This window comes from Triplophysa rosa, linkage group LG21 (assembly GCF_024868665.1).
Source record: "Triplophysa rosa linkage group LG21, Trosa_1v2, whole genome shotgun sequence".
Taxonomy (NCBI): domain Eukaryota; kingdom Metazoa; phylum Chordata; class Actinopteri; order Cypriniformes; family Nemacheilidae; genus Triplophysa; species Triplophysa rosa.
Genome location: NC_079910.1, coordinates 14,657,016 through 14,682,439, shown reverse-complemented (window position 1 = coordinate 14,682,439; position 25,424 = coordinate 14,657,016). Strand labels below are relative to the sequence as shown.

At 38.7% G+C, this 25,424-nt stretch overlaps 4 protein-coding genes across 5 annotated transcripts in view; 1 reads left to right on the top strand and 3 right to left on the bottom strand.

Moving 5' to 3' along the window:
* baz2a (bromodomain adjacent to zinc finger domain, 2A) overlaps positions 1-4,807 on the bottom strand; it is a 30,760-nt gene extending 25,953 nt beyond the window's left edge. For both annotated transcript variants that reach the window (XM_057363124.1, XM_057363125.1), the window contains exons 1-3: positions 4,616-4,807; positions 2,318-2,447; positions 1,388-2,173 (exon numbers count right to left, since the gene is read on the bottom strand). In XM_057363124.1, the coding sequence (XP_057219107.1) occupies positions 1,388-2,173; positions 2,318-2,447 (916 nt within the window). In that variant the 5' untranslated portion in view covers positions 4,616-4,807. The remainder of the gene's footprint in view (positions 1-1,387; positions 2,174-2,317; positions 2,448-4,615) is intronic.
* Positions 4,808-7,828: 3,021 nt separating this feature from the next.
* Positions 7,829-11,858, bottom strand: ptges3b (prostaglandin E synthase 3b (cytosolic)). Its single transcript, XM_057363195.1, has 8 exons — positions 11,688-11,858; positions 10,537-10,650; positions 10,384-10,453; positions 10,187-10,285; positions 9,092-9,181; positions 8,835-8,891; positions 8,692-8,716; positions 7,829-8,272 (listed from the first exon to the last, which is right to left on the bottom strand). Coding segments are annotated over exons 1-8 (477 nt in total). The 5' UTR covers positions 11,690-11,858; the 3' UTR covers positions 7,829-8,252.
* Positions 11,859-12,479: 621 nt separating this feature from the next.
* Positions 12,480-24,658, top strand: p4htma (prolyl 4-hydroxylase, transmembrane a). Its single transcript, XM_057363151.1, has 9 exons — positions 12,480-13,323; positions 13,567-13,648; positions 21,214-21,392; positions 21,773-21,863; positions 22,358-22,523; positions 22,962-23,147; positions 23,237-23,327; positions 23,493-23,598; positions 23,690-24,658. Exons 1-9 carry the CDS (start codon positions 12,961-12,963, stop codon positions 23,884-23,886), a joined length of 1,461 nt encoding a protein of 486 aa, XP_057219134.1. The 5' UTR covers positions 12,480-12,960; the 3' UTR covers positions 23,887-24,658.
* On the bottom strand, positions 14,552-19,816 carry LOC130571879 (secreted frizzled-related protein 5). Its single transcript, XM_057363174.1, has 4 exons — positions 18,507-19,816; positions 17,515-17,693; positions 17,328-17,417; positions 14,552-17,215 (listed from the first exon to the last, which is right to left on the bottom strand). Exons 1-4 carry the CDS (start codon positions 18,803-18,805, stop codon positions 16,896-16,898), a joined length of 888 nt encoding a protein of 295 aa, XP_057219157.1. The 5' UTR covers positions 18,806-19,816; the 3' UTR covers positions 14,552-16,895.
* Positions 24,659-25,424: the final 766 nt, after the last annotated feature.

Sequence of the window (25,424 nt, the reverse complement as noted above, 5' to 3'; positions counted from 1 at the left end):
TTTTCAAACCGTGCAGACACATGTAGCAAAGATTTTTACTTTTTTTAAACACCATGCCAGCTTCTTAGGCTATGTTTATGACAAATGCCAGATTTATTAATCTAAAAATAGTATTACATATGATTATGTTATTGATTTTTTTTCTAACCTTAAAATCTTAAAATGCATCCACCAAATCAAGTGTTAAAGCATCACAGACTAGCAAATTAAGTTTAATAGACAGTGAATGCTGACGCAATAAGTTTTAGAGAATTATCTACTGACAGTAAAAATCAGTCCTGAATGGACAATTTTAGAATTTCACTACTGGGTTATCGCGGCTAAAAGAATTCACCATAAGGATATTACAGTGAAATCTATTAAAATGCTTTTTAAAAGCATCTAAGGAATGCTATCGGTTAAATCTATCTATATTTTGTATTTTCTCTTTTTTGGTCAATAAACCACAATCAAAATACCAGTAAAAGAAAGCAGAGAGAGAGAGAGAGAGAAAGAGAGTTTGTTGTGACTCTTCAAGCTAAATGTTAAATAGGGGCTAAATTATTTTGAAATCACATGTGTAACACTAGCTATGTTTCCATCTAAAGTTGTGAATTTAAATTATCCGCAAAACTGGAATATTGCATAAAACATTTGTGGTTAAGGCAACAAGTTGGTAGTAATTTCCTGATAATTTGACACCAAATAACACTGAGAAAGTTGGAAGTTGCAGGTAGGGTTGTTTTCCTATATAATAAACTACATTAGCCTCAGAGTGCAGAGGCAAACTGCAATACGCAGTCTTGTCATTTTACCTGCGCAGGAGGATACCAGTAGTTTGGGAACGCAGACAATTTTGGGAGGTAGTTATACAGAACCACTTCGATGACAAACTTTGGCTGAGGTCATTGGTCATTTTTGAATGACTAAGTCAACTTTTCAGGTGCTATGTTATGACATCGGAGGCAAAGTCATGTGACTTTTTTAATGTGCACAGACGATTTTATACAGTAAATGTATTTAATGGTGGTTTATGCGCATTTCTTCCTATTAAATAAACAATTCATCTTACTTAGTTGAGCGCATTCGGGTTTTTTTGCGCATTTTCAGAATTGATGCTCATCTTTGTGTTTCCATCCATCATATTTTTTATGCGATATTCCAAAATGCACATTAAAATTGGTGAATGGAAACATAGCTATTGATAAAATATCAATAATCAATCATTTTAAATACCACGTTAATAACAATACTGGTATATTGCAACTCTCCTAGTGTAAATGACATGATCCCTGCAATTCCCTTTAATTTTCTATTACGTAACAGTGACTGTACAAGGACTATAACATTTTTTATTTTAAATAGAGAATTGCGAGTTTGCAACATTTGCAACATGGTGGTAGCTCACCTTGCATCTCTCTGCTCTTGGGTGATCCGCTCTCAGGCATCGAGGAAGGGGACCTCATTGGGACTTGCGTGTGATGGGGACTACTGCTGCCTCCACTGCTCACGTGATGTTGCTGGGGGCTGCCGCGTGGAGGTGTAAAACTCTGTGCGCTGGGTGGTATCATCTGGGTCTGGGGTTGAGACTGAGTCTGGGACTGCTGTGATGGATGCTGGTAATAGGGCATTCCATTAGGCATCAAGCCATAATGTTGCTGCTGCGGCGGTGACTGCTGCTGGTGTTGTGATGGATGATGGTGTGAGCGGTGTTGGAGATGATGCGCTGCTGCAGGCTGGTGCGGCATGCCTGGAGGCTGCTGGTGATGCTGGGAGGACGCAATACCAGAAAGCCCCTGGTTTGGATATGCTCCATACATGCTGTGAGAGTCGTAACCCATGGGCACTGAAGACCCCCCCTGCCCAGGATTACCCCTCGCCCAGTACTGTGACCCGGGGGGCTGCCGTGAAGGTCCGATACTGCCATTGACCTGGTACGGCCCATGGCTCTGGAAGTGGTGTTGAGGCTGTTGTGGTTGTATCACCCCCTGGGAGCCTGGTTTCTGGGGCATGCTGTGGGAAGGGCCCATAGCTGGGTTGTACTGAGACTGACCCCACAAGTAGTCATATCCCATGCCACCCGGGAGGTGATGGTTGCTCAAATGAGGGTACGAGGAAGAGGGAAGGTGGGCGCCAGATTGGCCACTCCCACCTGCAGTAGTGATGCCATTCACATTCATATCGCCATTCAGGTCTGAACAGAATCATTATAAGTGGAAAAGAGAACATTACATTTATGGATTTATAGGCATCACATAGTGCATGTAAAGAAACTGATCTGAGAAAAACAGGATAGTCTCTGGATTTAATTTATGCTTCATAGACGATAAATGCTTACTTTTCCCTTGCTGGGGGAAGCTCATGGAGGACCCGTTAGTATAGAGAGAATCTCCTGAGGAATGCTTCAGTCCTGAGTTAGCGGACACAGATGAGTGAGGCCCATAGTTAAAATGGTTATTTGCATCCATCTGTTGGAAACAAGAAAAAGAGTCAAAGAATTGCGTCAAGGGAGACGTGTGTAACTTCTACAATTGAAATATGCCGTTGAACAAAACACTGGCAAAGTTGGTTTAAGCTTCTCTACTAGGTCTGCAAAGCAACATTTTGCTCAATTTACGACATCATTTGGGGTACAACTGTCCTGTTTGTGCAAATAATGGAAGATGTGGGAGCATTTGGGGAAGTTTAAAACAACTCCGTGGTATTGTTTATTATTTTATTGCCTTTGTCTTAACAACATGAGAATATAAAAATGTGACAGGAAAAGCTGGGGTGATGAGAGCGGCAGGAATGTGATCAGGTCATGATGCAGACGGGACTCGAACCTGCGGTCCAAAATGCGTATGTTGTGTACACTTAGCCTACGTTACCCCACAGCACCACGGCTCTGACTGCCAACGCAGTTCATTGCATTTTTAATGGCCTTCTCGAATCTTATACGATTCAAAATTATACAACTGTAAATGTGGGATATAGAAACCCTAAGTATACATAAAACTATACTTAGTGTTGTTAACACACCAGTGTGGCAAAGTGCCTAAAAAACGGTGGCTGTTTCAAACCCTGTCATGTCATCTACATATACATGCCATCTACATTTTACCGTTATAGAGGCGATTCTAACGTTTCTGTCGTATTTTTCGCTACTGGTACGCACCGAACGCACGCAATTGATGCATAAAAAATGCTGACCAGGTAACGATAGGCTCACGCTGCTAACTAGGTTTTGAAGCAGCCACCGAACACCGCTGTGGCCGACATCACAAATATTGCTCTTCACATCTCTCCATAAAATGTCGCAGATAAAGCCGATGAGATGCCCGAGCAATCGCGTTAAATAACACATCACACAGAGATACAATGCTGATCACCTGTCCCAGGCAGCTATTAAAACGTTTAACGTGGAAATAAAGTCAGTCTGAACATTTATATTAAAAGTTGACTAAAATAAACCGATGTAACGTAGATTTAAAAATTAGCTTCGCATCCGCAATAATAATTTTATGCGTGCCCATCATTAGCCTCGAAGCTACGAGTAAACACTTCTTACAGTTGTTGAATTTCATTCAGAAATACCGATGTAATATACACACATCACTTCAAAGTCACACAGAATGCTAAAAGTAACATTTAAGTGACGAAAAGATAAAATATGTGGTTCAGGAACGTATAGAGTGATGAGGGAATCTGTTAGCACGAAGGCTATCCCACTGCACATGACCATGCGCTACTTCTGGATCTCACGCCGCACACAAATATAAACGTACAATTTATTAAACTTCCCAAACACTGAAATAACACGACTGAGTCAGTCTGCTAAAGTCATCTCTGTCTATGCTTCTACCTTCTCTTTGATATAATTTCAGCCTCACATCCCCATATATTAATGTAATAAGCAAAACATACGACTCAGATGCGGCCAAACAACCGACACAAAAACGAAAACAAAAAGGACCCAGCTTGAAGACAACACGCGAATTATGTAAAAATATGATGAAAACCAAATATAAAAGGTGAACAATTTGTTGGTGTTAATGAAAAAAATTATACAGCTACACACACTTATAAAATGATATTTTAATATGAAGTTCGATTAAAGTGGTTGGTTTAACGTTAGATCAGAAGGGACGATGCCGTGAAAAACTGAGGCCTGCGATTCCGCAACGCAACGATTAATCGCAACATTTTATGAAATTTAAAATTATATTCGGTGATAAACATTTATGTAAATTCATATTTGTATTGTTGTGTTGTATTTGAGTAAACACAAATTATTCCTCAATGAGCATGATGTAATGAAAACAGCGGGTCCTATTTACATAGCCATGAATTTCTGTGTTATTTAATTAATTAAAGACGTTAAAGCGTATGTATAAACAGGCTGATTTTATGAACATAAGAACTCGAGGGTTTGTGCTCTAACGTTATACGACATAAGTTCATCGTGTCTCCACAAAGCACATCTGCGTCCTGTAATGTCTTGGGATGTGGATCATCTCTTTTCTGAAGGTCGTTCTTTTGCAAATTAATTCGGGTTTTTTTCGATAAAGGCAATAGTAATGAGAACGAGGCAGCATCACCCACACAAACACTCTCAAAAGTTTCCCCCGTATAAATGATAATAAAACTGCCCAACCTTGATATCTGCCGATCACACAAGAGACAGCGCCTCTGGCCCCCCGGCAGACGACCAATATGGATGAAGAAGGTATATGCGATGTAAATAATAAACGGGTAAATCGCTAACCTTTGGGTTTCACAATTGCAAACATGGCTGGTAATGTTTGAGCTCAGCCATGATCACAGAGGGAAAAAGAGAGAAAGCCGAAAAGAGGAAGTGAGTGACGGCCAAGCGGTCGTTGGCTCCTTGGTCTTAGCGCCGACCCAGTTTACGTCTGCTACAATGAGATACATACTGTAGTCATTCTTGTACAGTGCTTTTTTCACAACACATACTGCTTAATAGCTTTAAAACCCCCACTGTCAGATTCAGACTGAGGTGGTGAATCACACATGAAAAAGACTTTCTTTCTTCAAATTAAGACATTTTAAAATAAAAAAATATTGGCCACTTAAAGTCCCAACTTATTGAAGCTTCAAAAAGCACATACATTTATCATAAAAACCATCTTTAAAGTAACCCAAAGTAGGTTCACAAATGTCTGGCAAAACAATGTGTGAGAGAAAACATTGCATTTTTAAGTTGTGTTTATTAAAATTCAAATAAAATTCTGAACAAAGTTGTGCCTACAAAAGTAAATATGTGTCATGGCAAAACTCAGAGTCCAATATTATAATTATGTTTTAAGATGATGCTAGAATGATTATACATGAGTAAGTTCTAGCATGAAGCTGGCATGCATGTGCAACACGATCTCACCATCCAACTTGGCAATACCACAACCACTCCTTCCAAAACAGCCAGGAACCTCAGAGTCATATTTGATGAACAGCTGTCCTTCATTGCAAAGACAACGCGGTCATGCCGATATGCCTTATTCAACATTAGAAAGGTTAGACCCATCTCACTAAGCATGTGGCACTACTCCTTGTCCAACCCCTAGTAATCTCAAAGTTGGACTACTGTGATGATCTCCTTGCTGGTCTTCCTGCAAAGGCTATCAAACCACTCCAGCTGGTTCAGAACGCAGCAGCACGCCTCGTCTTCCAACTGCCCAAAAGGGCTCATGTGACACCCCTTTCCATCTCTCTCCACTGGCTACCGGTTGAAGCCCGTATCAGATTCAAGTCACTAATGCTTGCCTACAGGACTATCACTAGATCTGCACCGGCATACTTTCACAGCCTCCTACACTACTATTATTATTACTATTAGTATTGACTTCTCACAAGGGCAGTAAATCGCTTTCCCGCTCATTCTCCTTCACAACTCCTTCCTGGAGGAACATTCTTCCTAACTCAGTCCGGTCAACCACATCTCTCACAACATTCAAAAAACTACTTAAAACCCATCTCTTCTGTGAATACTTGACAGACAAATGAAAAAAAACCTCTCTCTTTCTCTTAACAGGTATTGGTCTGACTTTTGTTGAAACTATAGTAACTTTGTATTAGCACCTATTGTATTATTGCTCCTGAATGACATATCGCTTATTGCTCCCTGAACTCTCTGTAAGTGGCTTAATAAAAGCATCTGCTAAATGACTAAATGTAAATGATTGATAAGTTCAAATCTTATTGGTTGTAGTTGTTATTTAATGTTTTGTATTAAAGTCGGCATGATACGTAAGTAGGTTGTCTTTTTTTCCGTATCGTGACCTAAAGAGCAAGGCCAGTCAACTGGTGGCCCGCGGGCCAAATGCGGCCCGTCAATCATCTTTACCTGGCCCGCCTTAACATTTCAAATAAGACTTTAAGAACGGTGTGCTTTAAATGCACGTCCTCCTGAGATATGGGATTACTTTTGTGTCTTTTTTATTAAATAAAAAATTCTGTGTTTGAGAGTAAAACTAATTATTTTGTAATTAAAAAATAAAAGATTGCAAAACTTTATGGAGATGCAGATTTCATTTTCCAACAGGACTTGGCACCTGCACACATTGCCAAAGCTACCAGTACCTGGTTTAAGGACCATGGTACCCCTGTTCTTAATTGGCCAGCAAACTCGCCTGACCTTAACCCCATAGAAAATCTATGGGGTATTGTGAAGAGGAAGATGCGATATGCCAGACCCAACAATGCAGAAGAGCTGAAGGCCACTATCAGAGCAACCTGGGCTCTCATAACACCTGAGCAGTGCCACAGACTGATCCACTCCATGCCACGCCGCATTGCTGCAGTAATTCAGGCAAAAGGAGCCCCAACTAAGTATTGAGTGCTGTACATGCTCATACTTTTCATGTTCATACTTATCAGTTGGCCAAGATTTCTAAAAATCTTTTCTTTGTATTGGTCTTAAGTAATATTCTAATTTTCTGAGATACTGAATTTGGGATTTTCATTAGTTGTCAGTTATAATCATCAAATTAAAAGAAAGAAACATTTGAAATGTATCAGTCTGTGTGTAATGAATGAATATAATATACAAGTTTCACTTTTTGAATGGAATTAGTGAAATAAATCAACCTTTTGATGATATTCTAATTATATGACCAGCACCTATATAATAGCTATATATAAAGCATCCATACATTAGAAAATTATAAAGGGTGACAATTTAAGCTGTTTGTGTAGCTCTCTTGTATTAAACAAAAAATAAATTGTTTTTGTTACATATACTATTTTAAGCAAAAAGATTTGTCAAACTATTTTTACCACCTGACTGCTTAACAGAGAAGATGAAAAGGCAAGCATTAAGCAGTTTATTAGAAATGTGTAGACAAAACCAAAAGCCTTAAAAACATTAATAGGATTCAACCAGCAAGGTGCACATACAGTATACAAATAGCCCTGTCTAATATAGTTGCCCTACTATTTTTTTTTAAATAGTGCAAGATTTTTGGACTGGATCACAAGCATACAAAACCCATCTCAGTCTTTTACACAGATACAATAAAATATTCTTATGATGCAAATTAAATTGTAAAAAGATGAGAGGGCTTTGTAAAACCGGATGGTTACTGAAGTGAGCCAACGCAGTTGACTATATAGACCACCACATGTGATACTATCTAGGCCCATCTATATTCAACTAGTTTAGTCGGATTAAGGTGATGCCAAAGAGATGAGCCATGTAGACCTACACAGGCCAAAGAAATTGATAATAACTGGTATTCACATTTTCTGAAATCATCAAATTTTTCCATGTTTTAATCACAAGATCATAAACTACACTCATTTTACAAGACAAAACTTTCATTACCATTCCAAGATCGGAAAGAGAAAAATAATGGTTTTACTTTTTATTTTAATTACAATGCCTTACAATAAAAAAGGAACTTTTCATCACATCTATTGCTTATCAGTTGAAAAATACAAATACAGTGCAGATTTTCAGAACAGTTTAGGTATACTTGACGTTTGTAGTACAACAGATTAAAATTAAACAAACAAACAAAAAAGCCAGGACTGTTCATCAGGAGAGGGACAAAGAAGCTCTGTACAGCAATATGCATATTAACTCCCAGCGGAAGGATGTCAACCTTCTGGAGTGCAGCCACTGAGTGGACAGAGGTGATGTTTATGAATCCACTGGTCTCGTACGTAGACTACTGCTTTGCTCTTTTTAAGATCATGTACCATTTATGTGACAGCTTCCTCTTTTCATTTTATTTCCCTCCCCTTGTCTGTCTATCCACAAGGTACCAGTCCCTTTATTCTAAATCAGGCATTTCTGAAAGAGAAACAAACAAATAAACATGCATTACTGGAATGTTCATAAATGGAATAAAAATAACGTATACAGCTAAAGTCCAAATGTTTCACGAAATAAGTTCAGTTCTTTTTTCTTACATATAAAATTTATGAAATATCGTTCAATGTTAACAGCTACATTAGTTCTGTTTCACGACTTGACAGCTATTTTAAGATCTTGCACAGTTCCAGCTACCGTGTTACAATGTTTAATCAACAATCTAAAAATATACAGTTTTCAGTTCATGTCACTAAAACTAAGAAAAACACTTTATACATTAAAATTTTGTAGAGAGAAATCTATTAAACGCGTGTGGCATATGTGTAACTTCTGACAAACGTTGGGTAAATTACTTCCAATGTCTCCCTACGGCTTAATATGAAAAGAGAAAAACTTACTCTCATCATCACTATCTACCGATTCCTAAAATGAAAGGAAAAATGAATTGTCATTGCCATAAGACCTAAACAGTGTTAAGTTTGAGAAGGATGACATTATGTAGCCCAAGTTAATAAATAAATTTAGAAGCTATAAATCTTACATCATCTGCTCCATCTAGGTCAGGTAAGTCATCCTCTCCTCCCATGTTGTTCATCATCTAAAAGCAACAAAGCAAATCATATTGATTAAAGACATACTCTATTCACACACTTCCATAAATACTATAAAAGGGAGTTATTTTTTAAATCACACACAAACACCGGAGATTACAAAATACACACAAATGCCATTAATTTTCACTTTTTTGCTGTGTTTTTCCAAGTCATTGGTAAGTTATACATTAAAAAATGAACTTACATCTGAAAAGCGATCATTGTTGGACAAATCTTCATCAGATTCATCCTCCCAGTCTTTCCAGTTGTTGAAGTCAACACTAAGCCAGTTAAGCTGCATATAAAACCACATGAGACAAATGGAACATCACCACTGTTTAACACTAGTACCAAATTTATGGTATAATTTTTAAAATCTAGCACTTTGAAACTCATTTTCAGACCCCAAAACGCTTTGTTGTGTAAACGTTGAAAACGGCCCTAAATCCTTTGCAGGGTTTTTCCTGCATAGAGAAATTGGAGGCGGCCGCCTCCGTCAAATGTCGTGCAGCCTCAGGCTCTCGCCAAAATTATATTGTGAGTCTTCACAAGAAATGCTGCATGCATTTAACAGACTGTCATTTGTAACTGCAGTTGCGACATTACGCCACAGTGGAGGCGCTGTTTCGTTATCAGCACACTGAGGCGCTAAAAAGAGTTGCAGAACAAGAGCCAGCCTGTGTTTCACGGCTGTTTGTTTTGCATCCAAGTACGTTTAATTTCTTGAAATTTATTAAATTAACATGACGTACATCATTGTAATGTCTTTAGCTGTGCAGTTGGATCGTTGAATCAGCGTATACTGTACACAGCGAGTTCGTCAGTATGAACGCACATTGCGTTCAGAACGACTCGCACACGAATGACTCATTTAAACCGATTCATTTAAACTATTGAACTTTTCAGTCACTAGCAAATATAAGAGATCCTTGAATCATTTAAAGTGAACCACAGAGAATGCAAAATGTGAATGAGCTTTGCTCATTTAGAAAGACTGGTTAATTCAGTTGGCTATTGTGGGCTGAAAAGTTAGTTGAAATGATAAAAAAGCTTTATTTGATTAAAAAAACATTTCTGTTTGGTTGAATAAAAGTCATGTTTTATATAACTTAATAATTGTCATTTTTATCTAATTTTATTAGAACGTTTAATATGTCAAACTCAAAGTCACTTTGGTTAAGCCACTTAAAGATATGGCAGGCCTACGTGTGTGTGTACAAGATCAGGATGGCACCACCTAAGCCTCATTTTGAGCCAGAAAAAACCCTGCTTTGTATAAACTCATCCTGATCTTACTTACTTTTGCTTTCTCTTTTGTTAACCTGGGCCATGATTTCCCTGACTCTGCTTTCCGTAAAAAACACAAGACTGACCGGTCGGTCCGCCTGTGTTTGGACCCCTGAGGACAGGAAATAAAATTTAAGACAAAAGATTGACATTGTGCATCCCACTAAGGCTCATTTGAAACCAAATATCGTAGCTGTGTGCTAAACTTACCTCTTGATCAATAGCATCAAAGAGGTCAATTTCATTTGAGTGCTTAGTATTATCAGTTCCACTGAGACAACTGAAAAGAGAGAAGACATATTCAGCTCAACCACAAAACATTTAAACAAGATTTACATGCAGTTAAATTGTTGTACAACATACCTGAAACCAAATTTTGATTTTTCAAAGTTTACTTTAACATCCTTGCTGTCCTCCACCAGGAACTCGATGAAGACACAGTCCCGTCTGTCGTACCACTTAGCGGTTGCCGGCTGCCTGATGAGTTAAATATTTGACTTTTATTTGTGTTTAAATGTAAAAACAGAATTCCCCCAACATACAAATATCAGGGGAGGTAAAGGAAAATGTCTCCACATCAGACAAGGTAGATCCACAAAGAGCAGGTGGCATAGACATCTGTGACACACCACCTTTTAACGGCCCTTGTCTAAATCAAAGTGTATATTCCCCCTGTACTAAAAATCTATAAAAAAAAAAATATCGTTACCTAAACTTGTTTAATGAGGAAGGATTAAGTTAGTAAACACTTTACTGTGGAATTTCGTAATTACAGATGATTACTGTTGTGAAAGCATATGGGCACAAGCAGTTCTAATACGCTACTATGATCACGTGATGTTTTAATATAATCCCAGTCAGAAAAACGTGTGGCCATTGAAAGTAAATCAAACCTCGCTCTAAAAAAACCCAGAACGGTCAGATTCGTGGTAAGAGTTTTACACAAAACGCATTTTGTATTGTAGTGTGGCTACTGGATAAGTGTCATTGTACATCGATTCATTCATTCTTTGCTGTATGTTTGGCCCTGCTGCACGTGCAGCGCGCGCCCAAGTTCACAACAAATTCAAAACCATACACGAGCTGTTAGTCTCAATCACATTTAACTTTTACGTTAATAATATTAACTGTTATTAACAACTTTTCCCCCGACGTGTCTGTGATTATTAACGGACGTAAAGCGGCAAATGGGCGAAATATGCTAATACCGGTGAACAGGCTAGCTACGAGGCACTTTACAATACAATTTGACACATTTCAGCAAATATGACATATTTCTGAACTCAGATCATTGACATTTAGCGTTTACTAACCATGCAGAGGATTTAAATTAGTTAGTTTTTCTATTAGTTTTACGATTATCAAGAGTGAATGAGACGTGCAAAAATAGCTTGTGTCGGCTAGCAAAAAGCTTCCCGGTCAACTCTCCCTCTATTTAATAGTCATTTCGCTACCAAGTTGTATTTCTCTGCATTCAAATAATCATGATTTCAGCAAACTCCCCCCAAACTTACATGACTTTCGTTGACGTGGACGTGGACGCGAGCGAAGATATTTCTGGTATATTCTCCCGGGTTCTGCTTGCTTTGCTCTGTGTCACCCGGAGTACGCGTGGGCGGGACTTCAGGCCACGCCTCCAGCGCGCGTTGAACCTTTCTAGAGCTTCCGCTCGTCCCAGTAGGTCTCGCGGCAGATAAAATAAAACAACAGTACCCCTTCATTATGTTGAAATATGTTATTTTTATAATACAGCACCAAGAATGTGTTATTGAGTTGTTATTTCCTCGTTAAAAATACACTTTCATACTCTCATTAATGTTTAAATGTTTTTGCACTTCTTACCCTTGGTATTTTTTATAGTAACATTGTAGTAACCATTTTTGGCAGATTTATTATCAATTGTATTACCAAGGTTTATACTATAAACACCACTACAAACACAAATAAAACTATTGGATACCATATTCATTTCGGTTTAACAATACATGAATATAAGTAAATAAATAAATAAATAGACTTAATTGTTTTGAATTTTCGTAAGGATATGTCATTTCAAGCATTCTTTTAAGTCACAAATTTGTTACATTTTCTCATTGGTAAAATGCGTACTAACCTTAAAAAATTGATAAGAAATTATAATTAAGTAATTATTTTCACACAACAAACTTTGACCTTTTTAATGATAATTTCCCTTTTATCTAGATTGTCGAAGTTTGTAAACACATTTTTATAAAAAGTCACATTTCGAAGCGAAGTGCAAAAATCAACCAAAATATCGTGCTTTTACTTTGAAAGAATCAGCTGAACAAGCTCGTCGAGATCGCCGTCGACTGCTTCGTGTTGCTAGTAGGGCGAATGACAGATTATTATAAACGTTGTTGTTTTTCTCCTTTGCTTATCGACATGTCACTTTCATAAAAGGAATCGTACTTTACAGTTTTTCGTAGATCACGACGTCTCTTAGATTTATGTTTGGTTTGGTCGTTGTTGTGAGTCAGTTGACATTGCCCTAACGTTACATATTTTTCGCCGGATCAGCCTGAATCAACACACGATAGACCTGCATTTTGTATAAGTGATCACTATTTGCATCCGAATCGCCATGTGCGCTTATTTTCTTGTATAATAGTTATTATCATCGTGAGTGTTGTTCTCTATGATGCCCGTGAGCAGCTGTCAGCACAGGTAACCTCTGCTGCTGCTGGCTGTAGACCTGGAACTGATCTCTGATCTTATGAAATGAGAGAGTAAATAAATAGGAGAGTCGCGAGTTAGCAGTTGTCTGCGATGGATAAGTATAAGGAAAATTTGTATGAGATCGGGGGTCAGACATCAGATTATTTCCCCCCTCCTCCACCTCCTCGTCTAGTTGCTCGGGAGCGAATAAACATACAGAAGAGCAGCGTCTGCTCCAGGGCTTACTTCTTGGTGGTGATGGCATTCTTCCACATCTATATAATAAATATCATAGCTTTGCTTTTGTATGTGCACTACAATACCGGATCTGGGGAGACCTCTGGTGTAGAGCAAGATGTACCCATTGTGAAGAGCACTAGTGTCCCCAGATCCGTAGCTCCTGATCACCAAAGCACATCACCAAACACGAGCCCTGAAAACTCTTTCTTTCTGCCCCGTTTGGAGGGGATTAGGGTATGATCACTGTCACTTTCATCATGTGTGTTCATATGTTTACTCTCCTCATTACTTTTAAATGTCTTTCCAGAAATTGTAATTCTTTCACCATGTATTTATCCTCATTACTATTTGATACTTCTGTGTGCTGTTTAGAAATAAAGATTACTAATGCATGTTAATAAGAACAAAAAAGCCACCTGTTTTGTAGAATGATTGATGTAAAAGTCTCATCAATTGCATTCTATATTGTTTTCTCAGGTTGGTCATGTGCAGAGAGTTTCTCTTGTTCCTGACCGAACCCATAACATGCGTACCCTCAGTTTGAAGCCACTGCTGTTTGGTGAGTTTCTCATTGCCCTTTTGGAAGATTGTTTTATTCATAACACAAAGCTGGTGTAAAAGAACACCTATACAAGTATTTTGGGGGATGTAAAGTTGGTGTGTCGCTCATTACTGTTAGGTAGTGACTGTTCGTTTGCAGCACGAAATGGACACATGGACTCCATCTTCAAAAACATTCGTAATGGTTTATTATCTTATGATGCAAAAATATATAGAACATAGGGGTGTGAGATATTGACAAAAATATTTCTAGATATTTTCTGGGATTTTACGAAAACGATAAGCAGGCGATATTTTGCATCCTATAGTCTTATGTTGTACTAGCTTCATCTTACATGATACCAGGACATTCATTGTTGATATTATTAATAGAGAATGAGAACGATTTTCTCATCAAATCCTGTCATCATTCATTCATTCTCATGTCAACCTTTGACTATTACTTGTGCAGAATTTAAAAGAAAGATTTGTTAAAGAACAATGTTAACACTAGGGCTGTTAGACTCTGAATTTTTTGGAGTTGATTCCAATTCCTGGTTTGAGAATCGAAAGAATCGATTCCAAGAATGCTGCTGTTTTCGATTCCTGCTCAATTCCCTGTTTTACTACAGATTTTTATTTGCTATTAAAAATGTACACATTTTTAATGCAATACAATTTTCTGAGCTGTCATTTTTTACATTTATTAATTGTTTATTGTTTCTATAACAAAAACCTTAACCAAATATGTCGATCTTGTCCTACAATTCCAATGTATCATTAATAATTTCATTTATAATCTTTCTCAGTTTTTTATTTACTAGCTTTTTCTTTCAAAATAAAGCACAGGTCAAATTACTATGAACTATTTTTAAAGTTATTTAGCAGTGAACACAAAAATACTTGGGGAATATAAATAGACAGATCGATAATCAGTAAATTGGTTCACACTTCAGTATAGGGGTCAATTCTCGTTATTAACAAATCATTAACTACAACTTTTTCCCCAATAAACTCTTAATTTGATGCTTATTAATAGTTAGTAAGGTAGTTGTTAGGTTTAGGTATTGGGTAGGATTAGGGATGTAGAGTATGGTCATGCAGAATATGTGCTTTATAAGTGCTAATAAACAGCCAATATGCCAATAATAGGCATTCTCATAACAACTAGTTAATAGTGAGAATTGCCCCCTATACTGAAGTGTTACTGTAAATTGTATTAAAAATATGTAAGAATACTGTGCATTCTGTAAGTGTAAATGACAGACATATCTCCACAGATCAGGTACTAAGTAGCTCTATTTCTCTTTACTTACTAATAGACACACACACGTTTTTTGATATTGCTCTTTCTAATCTTCTCATTTAATGTTAAATGTTAAATTTAATGACAGGTGTTGAAAAAGTTCTGTCCAGCTTTAACAGCTTAGACGTCCAAGTAAATATGTTGTGAGACTGTGCTTTATATACATGTAATTCTCTTCACGCACATACTGAACTCATCGGTAGAGAAGACGGTCTGTTTACAGTCCGTCTGAAAAGACAAATGTACTTATGATTTGGTAAATGTCTGGATACATGTAATTATTTCATAATTACATAGTTCAACCATTTTTGGATGAACTATCCCTTTACATGGAATCATTCAAGTAGAAACACAACACATCACTGGTGTACGGTGAACTGTGCAGCATACAAGCAAGAAGCACCCTGGAATAGAAAAGTAGCCTACCAAAAGCAAACTTGTGTGGGATGCTTATGTTTTAGATTAAGTTGTATTGCTCTTTTCTTTATAACTGTTTTTAAACAAAGTCGAACTGTCGCAATTTTCGTCATCAGAAGGGTCCCAAATTTTGAGACCGCGTGGAAGAAACACATACAACAGCGCATACGCGAGAAAATGTTAAGAGCCCACTAGGTGGCAATACACACACGGAAAGTTTGCGGTGTGCAGTTGTCAAAGAAGACCGACACAAAAGCAACACGCCGAAGCGGAGGAGCCAAAACACTACAACAAAGAGTTTGAGTACAATGGAGAACAAATTCAACGAGCGTTTGTGTGAGGAGATTCAAAAATATCTGCATTTATATAATTCAAGTTTAAGAGAGTATAGAGATGTGTTCAGGGCAGCTAATTGTTATCTCTGGCTGTGTCTCATTTCGTAAGGCTGCGTCCTCCAGAGGTCTCATTCGAAGGCTGCTACGTCATCGAGACTGTCTCATTTCATAAAATCAGGTAGGACTCTCCCGAGGCACCCTTCGAATGCGACCTTCTTCGACAGGAATTCGGAGGATACATGAGCTGTATCCTTCGTTGCTAGAGATAACCCACAATTCTTTGCGTCGGCCAACGTCTGTTATTTGAATAAACGGCAACAGCTGCACATTCAATCAAATATGTGGTGTTTAAATGTGAACAGTTTACAGTTTGTGTCACGTTTTTTTTATTTTAGCAGGCAGTAAATAGGTTTACAAGTGTTTCGTTTTTTTTTAAGTTTTGAAACAGTAAGGCAAAGATTGTATATTTGTTTAGGGTAGAAAGTAACCTACTTTTTACCTTTTAAATCATGTAGAAATCATTTTAATGAATTTGACAGGTGTGCGAGTGCAACGTGTTGTCATTGCAACGTGGTACTTCCTGTTTCCTTTTCTGCCAGTATGTCCTACTAAGGACGTCTCGTTTAATTCTAAGTTGAGAATCCTCCGTATACCGCTTCCTTTAGAGGATGATACCTCTGGAGGACACAAGGACGCAGCCTTACGAAACGAGACGCAGCTTCTGTCGTCTGCAATGGTGGAGCCACACTTCATCTATCATTAATTTGCAGTGGGCCTGTGAATAACGCAGCTCAGTGCTGCCCTCTGACGATCTGGTGGAGTATACATACACATTTGTACTGCGCATGTGTCGAACTCGTCCGTATCCGAGCATATCCGAGATCGATTATGCGCAGGAAGCTGTGCGGGCGCATTTGTACACGAGACGGACACGGACGCAGAAAGTCAAGTATACCCGCGCCTTTAATTACTAACCGCGATGTGAATGTGCACGCGCAGTGCTTGACTAAAGTATTTGTGAAGACTAAGTGATGTTTTAGTGGAGCTTAAAAAATGCGTGATATACTCAATAATATGATTTTGCACATCGTTAAAACAAGATTCGCGATATTATCGCACACGATATATCTCGGACACCCCTAATAGAACAGGTATTTTCTATTATTTACAAAGCTCAGCACACATTTTGACCTCCACAAAATTCGCACTTATCCTCTACACCGGTGGCTTTTCCATTTGCGGGCGGCCTGGTTGATGTAACGCTGGCGTTTCCCCCAGCTAAAGGCTTTGGTGACCACCAGTCTCCTGCCAATCACATTGCCCGTCAACAGGAAGGTTCCCCCATGAGGATGGTGGCGGGTCAGGTTGCCCACACAGGTGGCGTCTCTCTCCAGCCATAGAGTCAGACGACTCCTCATTTCCCCACCCAGCAGTGGACCATGCTTCAGAACTTCAACCCGAGAACCCAGTGAGAACATGGTCAGGACAGAGCTGCTGGAGTTCAGTTTAGATAAACGCACCTTGACCACTATAAGAGAAATGAGAAGACCATGGTTAGTAAAAAAAAGAAAACATTTAGTTTGCATCGCTGATGAAACAAACACCAGACGTTTTGATCTATGGAAACTGAACGTTCTTACCAAAGTTGCTTTTGCAGAAAAGATCCAGCATGTCTTTGGATGATGTAGCTTCCTCTAACTCACAGTCTGTGCAGCTAGCACGTGGCACCACTAAAAGAGATGAAAACATCAGAAAAAAAAACGTCCAGATTATGTGTGATCTAAAATAGCTCACATGTGAATGGTGTAAATAGAAACCGTTGTTTACCTCTTCCTTCATTGTTGGTGCCATTTTGCATACTCGCAACTGAAGAAATGCACATCAGATGATCTTTGGGAAACTGGTCACATTGGAGGATTCTAGGCCAGGGGTAACCATAGCAACTCATGATGGGGGCACAGCTGTCCCGTACTGACTCACACAAACTTCTACATGGTGAAATGATCCTGGGGGGACAAAGAGAGTTTTTGCGTTTATGTTTGCGTTATTACCAGATGCTTTCATCCAACATACAGTGCATTCAAGATGTAGGTGTTGCAATTCCAAAACAGGCACCAATGAAAATAAGAGACCACTCCACGTTTGCCTTTAATCAGCATTTCTACACATATTATGGCCATTTCATTCTAGTATCTGTTGAATTCCAAACCTCAGGAAGGACATGAACTCACCCAACTGCAATGTGACAGAATGCCAAGATGCATGACAACTAAAAATAAAATCAGGTTATTCCATCAAATATTACTTTTTCTGAATATAACTTTTCATGAATACATTTAAAATCATGGATATTTTGTTGTTTTAAAATGAATATGAACTTGTTTTCTTTGCCGCGTTCACGTTGCCTCTTTTTTGTTATTTTGACAATTTCGTGAAAATAAATGCAAACAAAAAACAAGATGTCAGTAGTTCACAGAATGAAACAAAAATAATAATTTCACCTCAAAACATACCTATAAATGGTAAATGTTGGAGTGTCTCTTAATTTTCCAGAGCTGTATGTAAAACACTAAACTCACCAAAGCAAAGAACATTGAAATCAAGTGTTAGTTTTGTTAAGAAAGTCACAGAAACAGCTTATTGTTGTCTTTGGAGCTAACTTTACAGCACAATCCTGTAAATCAAGAAAGCCACAAATTCAGTGTGTCCAAACTGACTGAAAGTGTGCATACTCAAGCCTCAGTATCATCACTTAGCATCACTGGTCATTGTACCTGCAAACCAAAGAGACTGTGTGTCCACTGTCAAAGCCGTCTTACCTCTCAAGGCACACGGGAGCGAAGAGCGAGCAGAGGAAGATGCGGGCGTGCGGGTGGCACTCTCGGGCGAGGAGCGGCAGCCAGCTGGTGCTCTGCTGGACAGTTTCTGCTGGCGATTCGTGTCCCAGCAAGTTGGGCATCCTCATGGTGTTGTAGCCCAGACCCTGGCACAGAGCCATGTTGGTAGGGATAGGCACACAACGAGAAGAGCCCGTGAGGGGATCCCAGTGTCCATTGGGCAGGGCACCGATGCCCGGGCCAAGCATGAGCAGCAGTAGAGCGGGCACAGGAAGGGTCATAGTCCAAAATGATTGCTGAGGATGGATGAGCTGAAGAGTCGGTGTAAGGTACAGTGTAGTGCAGTAGGTCAGTAATGGGTGTCTTTATACTCCATTGTCTGTGCCCCAACTGGGAAAGGGCGGGTCTTCGCAGGACGTGAGATTGGATTGGTTAGGGAGAGTTTGCGTATGCGTGACCGGTTCTTTCTTTTTTCTGTAGATGCTAAATGGTGATAGATAGATAGATAGATAGATAGATAGATAGATAGATAGATAGATAGATAGATAGATAGATAGATAGATAGATAGATAGATAGATAGATAGATAGATAGATAGATAGATAGATAGATAGATAGATAGATAGATAGATAGATAGATAGATAGATAGATCGATCACTTTACATGACACTCAAAGTGTAAAGTTGATTGGCTGTGACAGAGGTGTGTGAAAGGAAGTGAATAAGTGTGAGAGTCCTGGTGTGCCGTCTGTGCGTGTGTGATGCTCAAGAGTTATTCTTCCCCTGCTGGGAGCACTACACATTGTCTAACCCCAAAATGGCCCTCACTTCCTCTCCACTTCATTCCCAGGACCCCCTTTTCCCCTTGGCCAAACCATGCGAAGATAACGTGCATGCATATCTGTGCACATATATTAAAACGTCATCTGCATTTGAATGACAGAACAATAACAGTGATTGATAACTCTGAAACCTGTATACAGAAATGTAAGTCATTCAGTACTCTCCCCCATCCCAGAGACAATGGCCCCCACCAGAACACATTATGGGACAGTCTCATTAACACTCTCAATGGACCAGGCAATACCATGGGACCCAAATGAGGGGGATGGGCAGAATTCATCATATATTTAGAAATGAATGGCACTTGTTTAAAATCACTTCTGATTCATTTAGACATGTTTCCCTTACTTAAAGTTTCAATATACTCTATAAAATGTATTTGAAAACAGACGTATATTGTATAAATGTAATTGCATTAAAGGTATAGTTTACCCAAAAATGAAAACTCTGTCGTCAATTACTCCCCCTCTTGTAATTTCAAACCTGTATGACTTTCTTGTGCATAACACAAAACAAGATATTTTGAAGAATGTTGGTAAGAGAACAACAGTGATACCTGTTGACTTGCATTGGTTTTGTGTGTATACAATATAAGTCAATGGGTACGCCCATGTTCGGTTACCAACATTCTTCAAAATATCTTCTTTTGTGTTCTGCAGAAAAAAGAAAGCCATACAGGTTTGAAATGACAAGAGAGTGAATAAATGATGACAGAATTTTCCCTTTCGGGTCACTTTAAAGCTGCAATGTTTTCGTTAAAAATGAACAAAATCTGTTAGTAAGAAAGTACATAAAAATCTGTGATGATTTATGAGTTTAGCTGTTGTGTACTATTTTGTAGGAAACGTCAGTTTGACATCATTTGACTTTAACCCAGGTAAAGGTGTGTAAAGTAACCTGCAATTGTACTGTATGTGTCGAAAAGAGTTGGCGATATAGATGCTAAAATCACGGCTTGCAGCTTTAAATAATAACATCAAAACAAGTGTGATTTTGAAAAATGTGGTTTAGGACCTTTTCAGACATTTGAAGAAACAGTTCTGCTTCGACACCTTGAGAGAAACTGATTATACAGCATACACTTATAAATCAATTGCAATTGCAAACAGCTAAGAAAAGTCACATTTTTTTTCTTGTTGTTTTTTTTTTCATTTTATATTCACATTGACATGGAAATGATGGTTCTCACCAAATGAGAATTGATTACATTAACAGCCATTTGCGGTGAACTCCAGCGGTGGCAGGTCTGTTGATTAGCCCTTCATAGTGTGACTGTGATCCTTTAATCTCAGTCTAATCTCATAATGTTCTCACTCGTTGACATTCTCTGTCTGCCTTTCACTCTTGCAGACACTTAGCGCTACAATAGATCAAACAGAAGTACTCTGAAATCATGTCAGCTTTTAAGACCCTCTTAACACATTGTTAAAAACTGTGCTGGAATCCTCACTTGATACCCAGGAACTGTTAAGCAGATCTCAGTGCGAATATACATAGAAATCTTATCTTTTCATTTTTTTTATTACTACATCGCATTATTCAATATACAGTTAGTCCAGCAACAAGGTAAATTTGTGGTTCCTGTAGTTTCCTACAAATAGAATAGTTAATCTATGGTTACTGCAGTATACCCTTGACTGTTAAAAAGTTATTGTTTTTATTCTTGGCAATAAAAACAAACTACAAACTATACCTGTACAAAGTACAAACTATACCTGCCACCGTAAATTGTTTATTTTATCACTGGTTCTGAAGACTACTGTCTGTTTTTTGTTAGGCAAATCTGAAAAATCGGACTTTTTTGAACACAGCATGTCGGTTGATGTGTGCATGTTTGTGTATTTCAGAGATCCCGGGGTTCCTGAGCGTGGAGGAGAGCAATGTGGTGATGCAGCTGGCCCAGCTGAAGGGTCTGACCCACAGCTCGCTCCTCACAGTTCCCGATGGTCAAGAGGAACAACTCACCCAAGATGAGCTCTTCGGTCTGCTAGATCTCAACCAGGATGGTCTCCTGCAAAGGGAGGAGGTCAGTCCCACAGAGAACCATGCATTCTACATGTTCTATTGCAATGATAATGTTGACGCATTACCTCATGTCATTGAAAACCTGTATGCGAGTCTTGAATTCCGTGGAGCAAAAAGAAGATATTTTGAGAAATGTCTCAGTGGTTTTGTGTTCATACACTGGAAGTCAGTGGGGGTCAATGTTGTTTGGTTACCAACGTTCTTCAAAATATCTGCTTTTGTGTTCTGCAGAAGAAAGAAAGTCATACGAGTTTGAAATGACATGAGGGTAAGAGTAAATAAACGAATCTTCATTTATTCTTTGTTTGTCAGCAATACAGTTAAAGAGACAATAATAAAGTGAATATTCCCAGAATTAAAAGCATCTGTGTACTGCCACAGATTCTGAGTCTCTCTCACTCGACCGATGGATCTTGGCTGAGCTCATACAATTTACGGAAAATCCACACCGGGCTTGAGACCAGCCCTTCTGGTAAGTAAAGTGCTTGTGCGTGAACACGGCACGCAGTGTTTTCTCACCCCTTCCGGATGGATCCTATTGTCACTCATTAAAATCTCATTAATATGAGGGTTACATACAGAGGATGCGAGGTAGAGCCCCCTCTTCCGGTGCCCCTGCTTTATTGTCCGGATAGCTTCCCGCTGGGGTTCGGTTCCGGAGGGGAAAGATTGAACATCCACTGACCCGTGATTAATAGAGAAGATGAGATATGCTATTGTTATTCTCACCTTGTTCATTGTAATGATGCAAATATTTTACTAGAAGTGTTTTTTTATAGCAAGTCGGACTATTATTGTCACTCAGGCGTAATAGTAATTGACTTGAGCAGGAAGCAACCACTCAGCATACAAATTGATGCATGTACAATAAAGTGCATTTCTTCTGCATGTATTTCTGACGATCTGATATTGTTGCTGCATGGCCATATCGGATTTTACACAGGCTCTTTTTTGACGTGTCTGCAGGAGTTTTGTCGCTGCAGGAGTTTAAGCGTGTCAGTGGTGGAGTGTTTCAGTATGGCAGGGCAGGCCAAGGGTTGGACGGCCACACCAAGGTCAGGCAGAAAAGCACCAACACGAGACTGTACCTAGGTGAAGGCACACACCACCTGCTGAAGAGCATTAGAAACAGGTAATGTAAGCTAATAGCGTTCAAAACGTAGGGATGGTAATTGAAAGGTTGTTGGTTTGAGCTCAAGTTTGAGGCATTTAAAGGGATATTTCACCTTAAAATGATTTTTATTATTTATTATTTCATAATTAATTCACCCTCATGTCATTCCAATCTCATATGACTTTCATTCTTTTGCGGAACACAAATTGGCTCCCATTGACTTCCATTGTATGGACACAGAACCACTGAGACATTCCTCAAAATATCTTCTTTTGTGCTCCACAGAAGAAAAAGTCATATACAGGTTTTGAACGGCATGAGGGTGAATAAATCACGACAGAATGTTTATTTGTGGGTGAACTGTCGGTTACTGAATGGAGATCCTCCTTGGTTAAATCTACTGCACATTAGTTTACAGATAAATCGGCAAAATTTGTTTGGTTACGTCTTTTCCAGGGTGACCCGCATAATACGACTGCCGTCCTCATTGGTTGATCTCAGCGAGCCGATGGAAGTGGTCCGTTTTGAGCAGGGCGGGTTCAGCCACGCCCATCATGACAGCAGCCCCGCCAACCCAAACAGCAGCTGTGCTCATACACACCTGGCGGCAAATAACTCTGCCTCCAACCAGGTCGCATGCAGGTACATTTTTGTAAATAATTACAAAATTACTACGTCACTAAAAGCGTGTAGTGTGATTCATCATCAATAGCGGTTGTGTGTCTTCATAGATATGTAACAGTCTTGCTGTTTCTCAACTCGGTGGATGGAGGCGGAGAGACCAGCTTTCCTGTGGCTGACAACAGGACGTACGAGGAGGAGGTGAGCCATGTCCTGTTGCTATGGAAACAGAGGGAGGTGAGCCCTGTTCCCGTAGCAACCACGCAGCATCAGGAAAAGGGTCTTGATGGTTTATGCACTTAAACGTTATTAAAGTGTTTTGTAGCTTTGCTTGGAATTGTATGTGTGTATGTGTGTGGATTTCAGGTGTTGGGTGATCTCTCTCAGCAGTACTGTGACAAAGGCAATCTGAAGGTCAAACCTGTGGCTGGCACCGCCCTGCTGTGGTACAACCACCTCTCCGATGGCAATGGTGACGGTCAACCCTTCATCATGTTCCTTCTTTATCTAGAATAACATATGGACCTGGAATAACACGGTCATTCTCTGTTTATATCCGTCAGGTTGGGTTGGGGAGTTGGATGAATTCTCTCTCCACGGTGATTGTTCGGTCACCCGGGGCTTCAAATGGATGGCAAGCGTGTGGGTGAACATCGACCCTGATCAGCGATGTCAGGAGCGCTACCAGCGGATGGTCTTATGGCATCCAGATGGGCAAATCAAAAGCTCGGAGCATGACAACCTCCACCAAGATCTCTGAATCAGCCATCGAGTTAGAAGTTTTCATTAGGCAAGACCTCATGGCCAGCCTTAGCTGGTTCAGTACATTTGTAGTTGCATTTACTTTTAGGGATTAAGCGGACGCTTTTATCCAAAGCGACTTAAAATAGTGAGCAGAACAATAAAGCGATTCATCGTAAGGAGGCAATAATACAATATTAGACCATACCTGTTGAGGGAGAAAAGTTTTTTCTTTAAGGGAAAGGCATTAAAGATGTTCCTGTCAGATATTCACAGAAAATATTTTTAGCTGTTTTTTTTAATGTTGTGAGGGATGCGGCCGACCAAACTGAATTTGTAAGAGATACTTCTGATAGCATCACCTTTATATTGCTTGTGTTACATATCATGTAATATTCATGACTTGAACAGGGAAGTTGCTCTTTCAATAACATTTAAACATTTACTGATTAAATTTACTGGTATGCACAAGTTTGAGCTATTTATACACTATTTATGAAAAACTTTATTTATTCAATGTTGCATATTTATTGAAGTCATTATTTATTTGACATTTTGCTATTTATCAAATTATTTATTATTATTATATGTGGTACATTTAAGTACGTTCAAATAGGTGGTATATTATGTAGTCACAATGTGTGTCAATCTCAGGTTATGCACAGATTGTCTTTTCATTGTAATGACGTTTTTGAAGAATTTTTCATACAGTCATATAAGGTGATAATTTATTCAAAATAAGAAATAAATTCATAGCTATTGAATACGTTTTGTGGTGTTTTTTTGTTATTTGGTACATTTTCTGTATGGATTTCGATATGTTCCAAGTTACCATGACTCGCACTTGCAAGCGTCTTCCACAAGAGGGCGCTATAGCAGTTTAAATGGTCAATAATAAACGTTTCTTCTAATGTAATGTTTTACAAGCAAAACACTTTTGTCCATGTTATAAAAGCATGTAACTCTAGAGAAAAAAAATATTAAAACAATTGCTTGCTTAACAGCTTGCAATATATCAAATGCTTAAAATGCTAAAGATAATCAAAATATTTTAGACTACTGTATATTTCTTGCATGGACGTCAGAAGCATGTGTATTTTTAGAGTGTATAAACGAAATTCATTCACCAACAGCTTCAATGGTTTAGTGAATAAAACGCGTGACATTTAATTTTGACACTTTTGCGATGCAGGTTCGAATCCACCTTTCACTTGTCTATTGTCTTGTTATTTTCACATCACATATTAAATCATGCAGGCATTTATTTTGAACAAATGAAGAAACTATTTAAAAAATGCCTTACAGGTGTTTAATAATAAAGTGTATGGTAAGGTAAGGGGAAGTAGTGAGGTCTTTAATGTCGACATATGCCAATATTGGCAATTATAATTGTTTCACATAACAATCTCATCTGCCCAAGCCAGATGTATAAATATTGCAAGATGAATCATATTTGTTACGTTATCAGTGAATAATTAAAAGAATGTACCATGTTACGTAGTCGCAGTTCATTGCACTAGTCAAAAAAGTCATATACCGAATTTAAATCAAATTCGG